The 15,226-nt window shown below is 35.1% G+C and overlaps 1 protein-coding gene across 1 annotated transcript in view; it reads left to right on the top strand.

Annotated features, from left to right (window-relative positions):
* The window catches only part of UNC13C (unc-13 homolog C), a 591,739-nt gene that overhangs the window by 388,983 nt on the left and 187,530 nt on the right, over window positions 1-15,226 (top strand). Inside the window, exon 17 of the mRNA XM_057488818.1 lies at window positions 3,692-3,825. Coding sequence (XP_057344801.1) covers window positions 3,692-3,825 — 134 coding nt within the window. The remainder of the gene's footprint in view (window positions 1-3,691; window positions 3,826-15,226) is intronic.

Consider the following 15,226-nt stretch of genomic DNA (forward strand, 5'->3'; position numbering starts at 1 on the left):
TGGTCTTCATCAAATTTAATTTAAATACAGACTCCTTGATGTGACACATGAGGCCCTTCAGGATATGACCCTGCATCTCTGGCTCTAGCGTTTTGTTTCTCAAAGTATGTTTGAGAGTATGTTTCAAGTATGTTTCAAAGAAGAACACTTATTCTGATAAAGTTTTGCAAGATAAGGTATAAGAAATTGAGAGGGTGTAGAGGGCTTTATGAAGTTCAAATATAATTTAGAAAGGAATGTTACATTGTTAGCTCTTAGAGCAATGGTTCTCAAACTGGTGCCTGAACCAGCATTACTTGAGACTTCATTGTATATGCAGATTCCCAGGCCTCACTTTAGACCTACTGAATCGGGAACTCTGGGGCAGAGCCTATCAATCTGTGTTTTAGCAAGCCTTCCCAGTAATGCTGATAAACATTTAAGACTGAAAACCGCTGTCTTAGAGAGTCATGATGTATATTAGCTTATTACTCCAAGAAGTCTGGAAATAATCTATTTAACTTTTTTTAAGCAATATTTTTTCCATTTGTTTGATCATGGACCATATCTGTGTGTGTGTGTGCAAGCATGTGTATGTGTGTATGGGATTCTAACACTCAGTAAAACTAATGTTCAAGTAACCTACTTTGTCAAAAGCTTGTAGCCTCACATTACTAATAATTCCCCAATTATCTGTCATATGCTTTTGCATTTAAACATTTGATCTTTGCATTACTTATGAAATATTCGCCCATCAATCCTTGTCTGACCAGCTCCTTAGAGGAGGCATTACAAAACTATATCTTTCTTGAACAAATACGTTGAATGGCAGAGAAATATTTTATAGCAATCTTAGAAATGTTGCATAAATCCTACTAACATGAAGTTATTATCTATTATTTGAACAGTTTTTTCATGTAATGATTACCTTTATTGATCTCTTCTTAATGGAATATCACCATATTTTCTTACTAGGTATTATGAAAATATAATATATTTTACCAGTTTATCTATACTAGCTTTTCTATATTAAAATATCCTTTATAAACATGACCAGTGGAAGTTTTCTTCAGATAGCACTACACTCTGGCAACTTTCTACTTTCAAAAATTATTTCCCCATTATACCCTTAACAGTCTTCCTTTCAAGCCTCTTTCTTTAATAACCTATTAATAAAATAATTTTAATCACTATAATGCTAATGACCATAATTAAAATTGAACTAAGTCATAACATATAAACATTGTATTAGTGAGTTTACATTACATACTATACTTATCTATAATGTATACATAGTAGAAAACGATTTTTCTCTGTATAATAAATATTAATTCATAAAGGTTTCACTAAATATTGATATACTTACTACTAGATTCCTAAATTTCTACTACCCTTATCTTAATATTTCCAACCATAAGGTCAAATACCCTAGTAGACTTACTTATGGGTCTACTATAAGTATAGAAAATTTTAATTCTTAAGAAATTAGCCAAATATGCCAATATGCAGACTGTACCCCATCCTTTTAAACATGTAGCCTATAAAAATGCACTAGTGAAAAAGGAAAGCCTGATATATGATATTATTGTGTGGTATGTGAAAACTTAATGATCCAGCATCCAGTTTGGTTTATTCTGATGCAACATGCAGAATTTAATGCAAAAACTAGTTTCATTTATAATACTCTGATGTCATAAAAAGAATAATGGAAGTGTGATTTGTGACAACTAAGGGGCTTTGGAATTAATACATATTCAACTACTTTAGTCTCTGCCTTTCCATATCACTCTTTGCAGAATGATGATAAGTGACTGTGATGTGAGATATATTATCTATCATCATTTCTTTTCAATCACATTGCTTGAAATAAGTTAGACATATAGTTCGGCTATGTGCACACCAAGATGATTAATGATAGTACTATAATATAATCCACTGTGGCTATCAGCACTAATTTTATTTACAACTTACAACTCACCAGGTTCTCTGGATTTCTAAATACATCATAGAAAGGGAAATCTATTGAGCTTAGTGTTATAAGTAAATAATTACATCATTGTAATAAATAACATAATGGACAATAATAACATAATGTAAAGGTCAATAGTAAAGTCCTATTCACAAAAGAAAGATAAATTTTGGTAGAAAATGTAACTTAAAAGCAATCAAAGCTGGATATCTGTAAGCCTTTTTAAAGATCTTCTGATGTGCCTTGATGTACCTCAGGGCTGGGCTGATAAAGGAAGTGTGCCACAGAGTTTCAGGTGGTTCTCAGGGACCAGATACACAGATTCTTGAGCTCCTTTGGAGGCTGCTTATCATTCATTCCAGCAATTTGAAGCAATTTGTGCCAGCCACTAATTTTTTGACTATTTTAATTTAGCTCTCTAACTTTGAATAAAGGTACATCAGCAATACTTGGAAGCACCCTAGGAAACTTCATGTCCCGAAAGCGACATGTAGTCTGTGTGTGGAGGTCTCTAATAATATGTGGTCTCTAAATATAGGGCTATATTTTAACTTAAGTGAGAACAATGATAAAGTGATGACTCATCCTAATCTTGTTACAGGTCTTGGGCAGAATTAGAAGGTAGGCTTACAGCCATTCAATAGCAGGTTGCTATCTTTGATAAGACATGGTAGTTGGATATGGCAATAGATTTGGGCCAAATAAAATCAAATCCTTATTTTATATCAGAGAGATCCCATGAATTTCCTGAGCCACAAATTGAAGTGTTCAGTTCTCCTGGACATACAAGCTTATAAATAATTTTGCAAAAATTGTCAGGAAAGTAATAAGCTTCCCACTTATTTGTATGCTTGAGTGAAAATTGTCTCTGCCTTTATCACTTGTGCCTCAATTTTAAAAAGTTAGGTAAAATGAGTGCTCTAAGAAGATGCATCAAACAAAATAATCAGAATCATTTCTCCGTATGTTTGAAAGAATTGAAGCTTCTGAGTATGAAGTTTATATGTGAGACATTCAAGGTTGTTAATTGTACTCCTTTAATCTCATTGTAAATTTAGATCATCCTCGGCAACACTCCTTTTTATAGGTTAGAGTGGGAATATTCTTTCAGCATGGTAACTAGAGAAGGACTGAAATATGAATTAAACACACCAAAGAGAGATAGACCTGCAAAGTTTCAGTTAACTAGATACACCTGTGGATGGAATGAGAGGTTCCAGGCCATTCACCTCCTACCATATATATATTGTAGAATTTAACAGTATGGACTTTGTAACTGGGCAGCCTTGAGTTTGCCCATTTACTCCCAAATTGACTGTGAACAAAATATTTAGGAAGGATACTTTCACATACACATAGATACTTACATACACACACACACACACACACACACACACACACACTCCTTTCGTACACTTGGAATTCAACCTCTCTCCTTAGAAGAAGCCACGTGAAAGGGATAGTTTCTATGATAATAATTCTTAAGATCATGAACTGCAATAGTCAGAGAAAAATAAACCTATATTTCAGAACCAAAGCATTGAGAAATACAAGCCCAGCCATTGTGATTTTATTCCGTGAGATGCCATTCAATGAGGAAAGGAAAACCAGATTTAATGGTTTGGGCACACATGATCTATGAGTTTTCCCATAATCACTTGGCTCTTCCTGTTTGGCAGTGATGTCTAACTAAAGTCTTACCTTTTAACCTTTTTTTTTTTTTTTCGCATGTTGCGTGAGCAGAGTAAGAAACAGGACATTCCTCGGGAAGATCAGGGTCCAACCTCCAAGAATTTGGATTTTTGGCCCCAACTTATTACACTGATGGTCACTATTATTGATGAGGATAAAACTGCCTACACACCTGTCCTGAATCAGTAAGTACCCTGTTTTGGAAACGAGTGGGTTTTGTTCCACTCATGTTAAGTAAAAATAAAATGTTTGAAACATGACTTACATTCTCATAATAATGAGAAACTTTTCCAAAATTAAGCGATAGAAAGCAGTATTTTTTCTGCCTTTATTAGTAATTATCAATTCAGTGATATCATGAATTTTTAGTTCAAGCTCCCTAGAATGTGATTTTTGGATATGGAGACAAATATTGCCCAATACATATATCTTCCCTCTGGTTCCTTACATAAGTATCCTATTGTTTCAAAGGAAAAAAAATGCACTCTTGCCAAAACTAAAAGGAATGTTAGAGGGCTAGTATTAGACATATTCCACTGTTACATTTTTATAATACATATTTGTCCAAAAAAATAAACCCTTCTTTTAAAATAGTGTGTATCCTCAATGTAACAAATTTAATGCACTATTCAATAGAACAAGTCCATTTTCTCAAATAACAACCTAAGGTTATGCCTCCAAGCATAGAACTTCCAAGCTGTGAGCAGGGAGGCAAAGCAGGCTTACCAAAAGACCCGCTCACTATTTTGAGACCTTGGGCAAGTTGTCTAATTTCCCCGGGCCTCAAGTTTTCTCATATGTAGAACAAGGACATATTACTAGATCATTTTCAAGATCCAATTGAATTTTAATGTTGCACATTTAGGATTTATTTCATGCCCACATGCTGAGGGCTATACATGCAAAATTATAGCTGACTGCCAACCAGGCACTTGCAACCTGGTCCCAGGAGACGGCATCCTGACACACTGGTCATGTCTGAAATGGTGCAGGCCACAAGGACAGCAGAAATAGACACACCATGAAGTAGAATATAAAGTAGATTCAGACTTATTCTGAAGAACTGACTTTATTTTTTCTCATTTTTTATACCAGTCAGAACAGTTAGTGTCAATTGAAATTTCAGTCACTGAAGAAATCAGTTTAAGTTGTCCCAAAGTTCATTCTTTCCTGAATCTTAACCACTCACTTTCCCATGCCCCAAATTCCTCCTAATTGTGGAGACACTGATCCTCTCTTTGACATGCAACCATGACAACCTCATTAGGTTTGCCTCTACGTCTTATCCCCACTTCGCCCTCATGTCCGCCTTTCCTGCCTGATAGCCAGAGTGTCTCCTGATGACCATCTGTGGAGATTTTTCTCCTTTGTTCACTGCTGATAGCCAAGGGCCAGATCTCTCTTTACATATCACATGTCCTCAGTTCATCCTGGTAGCTTTCTGGAAAAGATGTTTTCTCATTCATCCTTTGGACCTTCCTTGAAGACAGAGTATGTTCCCTAAGTATGTGGAGATCAATAACTTATTTCAGGACTGTGCCCTTGGGCTGTAATAGGCCATTTGATAAATGACTATTGAATGAAAACAAACATCTGCTGAGAAATGCTAGTTAAAAGTTATTTGAAAGAATTAATTTTAATCAAAGAAGTTCTTTACATTTACCAAATATCAAAAATCAGGATATGATTTTTGGTTATGGAACTAGTAAATGATATATTATAAAATCATGGAGTCAAAGTTTCCCAGAGTTATCTTTAATCATTTTTAGCAAGAAAGATATACAAAGGTTTTAGTTGACTTTTTGGGACTGTATTAAAAGAAGTGGAGAAAATACATTTAATCGTGGCAAAATAAACTTTAAATTATGAACTAAAATTAAATCTCCTAAGTGAAAAATGAGCAATGACACAAGGGAAGCAGATAAATGTATTTGTTTTGCTTTTTATTTTTGTTTTAATGTCAGGGTTTTAAAGTCACTTTTTCTCAGTGAAAACCTAGTCCTAAAAAGCCTTGAATGCCTATCCTCTTTTTGGAATCTAATTTTATAATTGTATTTGTTCATATTCTGAGGATGTTCCAAAAGTTTTTTTTGCTTACCAAGGATCATTCCATCTTGTTCTCATTTAATTAAATCAATGTTTAAAGTGCCCTCATCTGGAGAGTGAGATGTGGTCCTGGTGGCCAATGTTACATTTGTATTATTTAGGGAGATTTTCATTCACACATCATTCTTTATTTACACAGTGTATTATCCCATTTAGGATTCACTAATTATCTCTGGTTAGTTAAGCTAACACGGTGTTTCACGAAGTAGAAAATACAGCAGGATCGAGTATGTTAGTCAGGTATGCAGATTCTCAATTCCACCCCAAATCTATGGAATCAAAATCTAAAGCTGGCACAGAAGTCTGCATTATTCGTAAAGCATCCCCATGATCACTGAAGTATGAGTGCACAGGCCAATTTGTGAATGGCAGGTATATAGTCACACGGGTGGAGAAAAGGGTGGAGGGTGCTCCTGCGCCTGGTGAAAAGTTGTTTCTTTGTTTGCAAATGCAACCCCACTGGCTATCAGAGCTAGGTGATTTGAGGACCCCTCTCTCAGCTGGCAGACTTAAAGGTTAGGGCACTACACGTATGGACAAGCTTCTTTCAGGGAGATACTGGCAGTGTGGTTTTATTGTTGGAGTGGGCAGGCGAATGCAGGGGAAGTGCCCATCAGCTCCCCAGGGTTCTGGGGAGGGTCTCAGCCACCTCCTAGATGATTCTACATTTGAAACCAGAACTCAAACAGCAGCTTGTGAAGTATTGCAGTCAAACTCCTTCCAAGAAAAGACTGGGAGAGGGACGTTTTTGCCTGCTTTTTCTGGGCTGAGCCTTGAGAACACAGAAAGAGAGAATGCTCACAAACTCATCAATAACTGCCGCTTTATTTGGCTATAGCCTGAGAATCTTGTGGATATAAGCCTGAGAATCTTGTGGATATAGGCTTTTTTGACTTTCAGAGCTAGGTGTTTTGAGGGCCCACCCCTTGGGTAGGAGTCTTAAAAGTTGTGTTACTAGGGGCTCAGTTCAAACCCTTTGCTCCTGGGAGAAGCTGGAAGTTGCAGGTTCCCTCCTGACTGTATGCTTCTGCGCCAGGGGTGGGGTTTATGGTAAGACTGACTCTGTCTTTCCTACTCATTTCCATGTGGGTATTGTCTCCTTCCCTGATGTACAGAAGTCTCTCAGCCTGTTTCTGGATTTCCGTTGGACAGAACTGCCTCATGTGTGCTTGGACACTGGGTGCACCCATGAAAGGAAGGAAGTACAGGCTTCCTGTGTGCCCATCTTGGACTCTCTTGATTGAGCTTTGGTAGTTTGTGTCCTTTAAGGAATTTTTTCATTTCATCTAAATGGTCAAATTTGCTCCCACATAGTTTCATGACATTCCTTTATTATCCTTTGAATGTTAATCCAAAGTCTTCTCCCCTCTCTCATCCTTAATACTGATATTTTGTGTCTCTTCTCTTTTTTACCTATCCAACTAAGCTATTGATTGATGTATTTACTATGATTAGTCTTCTGGAAAAAAGGCAGATTCAAGTTTAATTAAATCTCTATATTGCTTTTGGTTTTCAAGTAAATTTGTTTCTTCTCTCTTCTTAATTTTGTCTTTCTTCTGTAAGTGGAGGTAACCGTTAAGTGGCTAAAGCATTAATCTACTGAGAATATGAGAGCTTTGGATGAGATGATGGCGAGGGAGGGTTAGATATGAGAAATAATAAAGAGATACAAGATCTTTTGTACTAACTGTATTGAGTGGAGTGGTAAAGAGGAAGGTAGAGACAATGCAGCTGCTGCATTTATGGGGCACCATTAGTTGAGATAAGAAGTTCTGGAGGAAGTATCAATTTAAGGAAGTACATAGAGGAATAAAAGGAAGTGCATAGTGCATTGTATTTGGTTATACAAAGATTTGGCTATTTGTGTGACTTCCATGAATTTTATGCAGTAGGCAGTTGTATACTTAGATGTGAATGTCCAGTAGACTAACACCCACTAAGTGCATAATATAGGGGAGGTTCACTGTGTTTTAAAGTAAGAAATCTTATTTCTTTTTAAAAACTCATAAAATTTTACTCACAGTTCATTTAAATTATTGTGACTTTACATTACTTTTGTTTTTGGAATGCTGACCAAAATAGCAGTAGAAATGTGTTCATCCATTCTATGATTCTGTGTGTTTGCATGTATTTTATTATTGTCTGAAATTCCTTTTAGCTTCCTCCAAAAATATACCTGCAATGAAGGCTCAATTTATTTCTCCCCTGCCTTATGAGGATCCATCAGAGAGGACCCAATGTGTTGAGTAGAAAATGGACCAATTTTCAGAAGTCTGTTATTGCATTTGCAAAGATGATGTGTGTTGTTGCTTTTATTTTCTCAAAGCTGTGAGATGAGCCTGAACACTATTTCTAAACTGTATATTTTAAAAGGTGCAGAGAGAAGGTTGGGTTTAAGCTACTTTGATCAAGGTTTACATCTTGTTCTGTTTTGGAACTAATGTTCAAAGTATTAAAGCTGTTGATTGCTTGCACTGTGACTCTCCTAAATTATTTTTGTATTTAAAAAATTGTTACAAAAGTCTTCACCATACTAAAAAAGGTAGAGAGACTATAGCCAGAGTCATATACCCATCAATTACCAAGATTTTGTCATATTCTCTTCATCTATACTCAAGTTTTTCTTTTTTTCTTTGCTGAATTCTCTTAAGCAAATTTCAGACATTGTAGCATTCCATCCCTATGTATGTCAGTATTCATCTCTAAAAATAATGGCTATTTTCTTGCATATCACAGTGTCATTATCACAATCAATGGCAGTGACACTTTGGTATGTTTTGTATTCCGTTTCATAATCAAATGTCACTATTTTTCTTTAAAAATGGTTCTTTGCATTTGGTTTGTTTTAATAAAGATCCATATATACAAATAAGGTGCACATAGTATATACATTTATTAGGTGTCACACATCTCTTCATTCTAGTTCAACTCCTTTCACTTTTATCCATGCAACTGACTTCTTGAAGAAGCCATGTGCATTGTCCTTTAGAATGCTCCACTTTCTGGATCATTCTTGCTTCTCTACTGTATTTAACTTGTTCCACAATGTTTGGTACTCCCCCTAGTGGAACATTAGCTCTAGAGGCTAACTTTCATGTTCCTTTTATTTTTTTCAAAGACACTTTGCAGGTGAATCTGTGTAGTTTGTACTCCATCACATCAGTGGTCACATTAAGTCAGGTAGTTCCCTCCGGTAGTGATGCTAAGATTGATCAGTGCTGACAGCCTGCCCCTCCATTTCAAGTTCTCAATCAACCTCTCCTCTAATGCTTTCATTTATTTATGATCATCTCAGAATCAGTTATTCCACTGAGGACTGCAAAATTGTGGTTTTATAATGTTATTTCTTCAACATTTATTAGAATTTTTCTATAAAGAAGGACTTCCCTGCATCTACCAGGGCAACTTACTTGCAGACCCTGAAATAGAATAAGTACAGCAAAGATAGGGAAAATACTTAATTCTTTCTTTAAAAGATTTTTATCCCATTCTTTTATTTCCTGCTTCATTTGCTTTTATCACTTTTCATTAACATTCTCATTTAAATTTAACAAAATATGTGTTGAATATTTGATATATGCCAGGCAGTATGCAGCATTAGAGCCAAGATTAAATTGGGGAAGAGTATGTACAAAATTAAACCTGGGTCTTAAACTGGCCAATCACTGGGCTAGCCACATTCACAAGTCATCCTCGGATCAATTTCATCCCTTCATAGTCCCTTGTTGAGGTAACCTAATGAGAAAAAACTTAATTTGCTTTCTGGAACTAGACTGAGAAATTCAGTGAATGAGTCAGTTGACAGAGCAGACACTGAAAGTTTACACATTCAGAGGCTGTAGGAAGTGGTCCAAAGTTAAGAACAAATCAACATGATTTGTAAACAAGAGCCAGATGATAAAGAGCATTGAAAGAGAAGGCAGTTGTCGGTGAAAGAAGAGAAAGGGTGCTCGGAAAGAAAACCAGTAATGCTGAGAGTAGGAGGGTCACGGTATTAGTGGACTTCCTGCGTGAGGAGCCCGTCTGCGGTCACTTACTGCGCGGCCCAGAATGCCTTCAACTCGGAAGCAGCCTCTTGTCCGTGGTTCCGTGAAGCCCGACTCCGCTGATCATAGCTCTACCTGTTAACCGAGTTCAGCCTTCTTAGATTCCAATACAATATGGCAATGCAGTTCAGTGTCATTTATTCTTTATGCCTACAAACATTACCTTTTAATTATTTGTAGTTACTTGAGTCTGTGATCCTTATAATCAAAGGAGCCTAACTAACCCAGCATGTATTATATGGGACAAAACACGTATTCCACTAAAGTTGCAGTTAGGTTGCTGTTGAAGTATAAAGGAACACTTCAATTTATATTGTCAGGTTATAAGGAAACAAAGCATTTCCTACAAGCAATCAGTTCTGCAGAGCTAGGTTTTACAGTGGGGAGGATGGATGATCAGAAAATCTGGGCTAAAACTACTTGACTAAATGTACAAAGAAAATATGTCATTTTGAAAGCCTTTACTTATGTTAGTTATAACCATTATGAAATTTAAAACACATCAGGTGTTTCTCTGCAAATCCCTGAAACACTACATTATCTGGGAAGAATAAGAATATTTTTTTACCAGCACAAGAGCACTATTTTAAGAATGCTTAATAAGAAAGGTACTAATTCAACCAAAAGGTTCATCTTGGATTTTTAAGATTTATGATGCTTACCAGATGATCAAGGCACAACCAGCTCTATCTATGTTATAAATGTTCTCATCACCCTATAAGGAACTACAGGGAATTAGGGAGCCAGGCACTGTACCAAGCATTTTTACAGTTTAATGTTTAGTTAACTGTAAATTTAATTCTAATGACATCAGTACTGTCATCATCCCCTCTCCCTCCAAAGATGATGAAGGTGAAGCTAAGGGGGGTGAGCTGCTAACTTTCCAAGATCAAACATCTAGTAAATGGCAGAAGCAGAATCCAAGCAGTCCTTTGAATTAACAAAAGGATTAATTTAAGGAAAAAAATCCCATGAGTAAGTTGATGGGCATTAATCCTTTAGTCCAACCCAAACACTTCTGATGTTTTAATGATGAATCTGGATCTGATCATGATAAACCTGAACAATACATACTCACCAAAAGTAAAAGTGCGAGATATGCCACAGTTGTAGTTGTATATAAACCAATAGAAAACAATGTTTACAATTTGTTATTTATTGTAGGAAAATTGTTAATATATGGTGTGTACTCATTCATTGGTGCCCTCAGGAGAAACCATGAAAGAATTTTTCTCTCAGAATGCACTGTTTTAAAGAATGTTGCTTCTAAGCAGTTGTGCTACATTAAAATTATCAGTTTTCCTTTGTGGATTAGGTACCAAAGATGTCAGAACTGACGTCCACATTTAATAACTCTATAGAATCTAAGAGCACACATTTCTATGTCTAATCTCTTATTTTTATAGCCTTATTTTTCCTTTATTTTCTCTACTTTTCAAGAAAAGCTCACTTAGTTACAGTAATTTTGAAAATTATCTTAATATTTTTGAATGAGATGAATGCATAAGCAATAAGGAAAAATAAGGAAAGAGAACTGTGCTTTAAGTATACAAAGACAAAGGTGGCTTGTATGGCTTAGTGATCTAACATTTTCGAGTGAAACAGACTAAGCAGAGACCTTAGAGAAGTTTTGCAATCTCTTTCAGACTGTTTTCCACATATAAACAATTGGGAGGCAAAACTAAACACATAGCAATGCTATCAGGATTCGAGGAGATAATGCATATAGAGCGCCTCGCCCAGTGTCGGCCATTGCTGAGATTCTCTGCAGATGGTAATTCCCATCTCCTGCTGCCTCAAACTCTCACCCTGCAGCTCAACATGAATATAGGACTTGCTGTCCCCAGGTCTCTAGCCTGGAATTACTGGAGTATCTTGAGAAAAATGATCTGAACTCACTAAATTCCATACATTATCCTCCCCCAGCTATGTTATCCAATTTTTTAGGCTACTTCTGGCTATTCCCACTTCCTTTGCCACTGCCAGGTGTCATTTTCCTTGTGTTACAATATGCTGGTTTTAATAGTTAACCTAGATCCATCCCCAGTTTTATTTTTCATATTTAAATATGTATTTAAAGAGCTGAGTCATTAAAATAATGCTTAGGTTATAAAAGTAAATAGAAAACAAAAGGATAAGAAGTAACTCGGTTTCAATGGCTTTGGCAATCCACTTGTTCTTGGTACAAAACAATTTAAGTACAAAAGGGAAAATTATCACCAAGGAAATTCCGGTTAGATGAGTTCACACTCCAAATAGTTAAGCTGACTTTCACCCTTAACTGCAATGTTATATGTTTTAGCTTCCCTTTAATACAACTTTAGCTTAAGGCTAGTTTATAATCAAGTAGTAGAGTCCTGCTTAATAAAGTTCATTCTTCTTGACTATTTTCTCTCTCTTCATGATAAAGTCAGTTAATTGCACTAATATATGTCTAGTATTCTTAAGTAGAGAGGATATTAACAAAAGCTGACTTTTTAATTTAATAATATGGAAAGAGCCTAGCAAACTAAATTAAATATCTCTTGAATTCTGGCTATGATAATAAAGTCTCACTAATATACAGAACACAGTAACAGAACCATTCCTTACTCATTGGAAACAATGAGCGCACTTTTCTTCAAAGACAGGCTTTGCATATCGAAATAATACCTCGCATTTAATGGATTCTAATTTTATCTGTTGTGACTAATGAATCAGTATTATCAAATTTGGCAGAGGTAGATTATGTTTCCCTTATTTCACTTAGAGATTTTGAAGATAATAGATTGGGTTATCATATTGTGTCTCATAGGATTCAAGGTTTAAAACATTTATGCTTTGTATTAATTGCTGCAAATTAAAAATAGGAGACATGCAAATAATGTTGGAATGGATCAGTTATTTCATTAAACCTTCCTTTATAAGTGATAAACTAAGTTAAGCTGTAACTGCATTGAAAATGAAGAGGTGAAAATACACCTTAGAGAGTTTAATTTGTGTACAATAAAACATCATGACTTTAGAGCAGTCTGAGGAGGGTCAACTTTATTTTTAAAATATGAATAATGAAATAGAACTATTTAATGTACTGTATCATATGTGTACTTGTTTTAAGTTTAAATATATATAAAAACTCCTATGAGGTTAGAAAACAGTTGTGGAAAATTAAAATCTCTTTAAATCCTGCTTATGCCATGGTTTAGAATATTTGTAATTAACATATAAAATGTTAGTGTTTAGCTTGAGATTTCTGAAATTTGTACTCCTTTGAGTACAGAGAAATTTCCCTCTACAATCAAACTTCTTGTTATTAATTTTACTAGCAGCTTATTTTTTTCTGAAGATTAAAATCTAGCAAATACAAATGTGAGCTTCCATTAAGTTTCTGTGATAGTTTTTTTCACATTAGAAATCAGGTTAATCTAAACAATTTTTTCCTATATTTCTTATTTATTGTGAGAATTTAATTATCATCAACAGCAAACATTGTGCCAGTGGTTGTACAAAGTATTTACATTTTAAAAATCTCATTTAATTCTCACAACAGCACTAGAAAAAGTCCCATATTGCACAATTATTATCATTCCCATTTGACAGATGAGGAAATTGAGGTTGAAGAAATGACTCACTGCCCCACTGGGTAAATGAGTTAAGTAGCACAGGAAAAATGAAATCCCAGTCTTTTGGATTGCACTGTGGTTTAACTGCTGCATTATACTTCTGTGGATTGTGCAGAAGAAATAGCCAGACTGTGTTGAATTGCAGAAAATAAGCTTCTAGCAAATATGCAGATGGATGTAGACTTCTTAGCCAACCCAAAGAAAAGGCAGAAATGTTCAACTGTGCTGTGTATTGGAAGAAAACAACTCTGCCTCTTAAATCATGATTTGGTGCTGGGGAGACAGCACAGATCAAGTGTGTGAAATTTGATGTCAAAGTGAAATGATGTATTTGCAAATCTACACTGGAAATTTGGACAGTGTAAAAATTTTCTTATGGAAATATTATTTTGTGGCCCCTTAAAAATTGGAAATAAAATGTAGCCAATAGTTAACTCAAAACTTGACAAAAATCTGTTATGAGAAATACTATGTGTCTCTCCTCTCATTTCAAGGATGAACTTGCTGCTTTCATCTGTTGTATTTCCTCATAGGTGTGAACATTTTCTCCCCTTTTTTCACTAGGTAGGCAGGAGTAAAGAAACTGTTTTGGAAACTATTAGCTTTGCAGATGTCACCAGGTTAGAGTCTGGCTTCTGGAGTTGTTTAAATCATATGAAGAAGATATATACATATCATACTTAATATTATTTGCTAGTGAGATGCTAGGTGGAAATTTTTTGTAATTGGTTGAAAAGAAAAAATATATTATTTTCATCAGTTTTGAACTATAATGCAAATGTCAGTAAAATCATACAAGGTAATTTAAAACTTGTGTCAACGGTAGAATTATGGAATTCACACAGCAAAAAAGCACAATATGATCACTAACTCATAATATTAAGTGAGATACAATCCAGTTATAATTATTGCATACTTTTCTTTGCCCTTCTCCTTTGTAGGTAAATTAGTTACTGTTAATTCTGCCTTGAGTACAACAGAAGACTTTAGAACGAAGTCATCTTTGTGTTTTGAAGGAAAAAAGTAGTTATGATCAGTGGAAACTGAGGAGAAAGAACAGATGGGAAAATGATCAGAACACATGGGCCATCAGATATATTGAGAAATTATAAGCAATCTGAGTGGCTAGACATGGAAAGTCTTAGAGAATAGAGATAGAAGTTAAACTTAGAGTCAGATCATCACTGGAGAGGAAAGTAATCTTAATGAGTTGAAACTTTTCTATGCTAATAAATGTGTGATAGGCAGTTGATGGTTTTAAAGCAGTGACTTAAAATATTATGGCCTCAGCATCTGTTTATATGTCTGTTTTCCATCTGAATGTCTGTTTGGAAAAATATCTATTCAAGTCCTCTGCCCATTTTTTAATTATATTACTAGTTTTTTGGTGTTGAGTTGTATGAGTTCTTTTTATATTTTGGATATTAGCCCCTTATCAGACACATCATGTGCAAATATATTCTACTCTACATTAGGCTGCCTTTTCATTTTGTGGATTATTTCCTTTGCTGTGCAGAAGCTCTTTAGTTTGATGTAGTCCAACTTGTTTATTTTTGCTTTTATTTCCTTTGCCTGGGGAGACATATCCAGAAAAATTTCCTAATGTTGATGTTCAAGATTACTGCCTATATTTTTTTCTACTAGTTTTATGGTTCTAGATCTTACACTTAGGCCTTTTATCCATTTTGAGTTTATGTTTCTCTATGGTGTAAGACAGTGATCCAGTTTCATTCTTTTGCATGTAGCTGTCCAGTTTTCCCAGCACTATTTGTTGAAGAGACTGTCTTTTTTAATTATCAGGGAAATGTAAATCAAAACTATAATGAGATAGC

The sequence above is a fragment of the Manis pentadactyla genome, chromosome 11 (genome assembly GCF_030020395.1).
Source record: "Manis pentadactyla isolate mManPen7 chromosome 11, mManPen7.hap1, whole genome shotgun sequence".
Lineage (NCBI taxonomy): Eukaryota > Metazoa > Chordata > Mammalia > Pholidota > Manidae > Manis > Manis pentadactyla.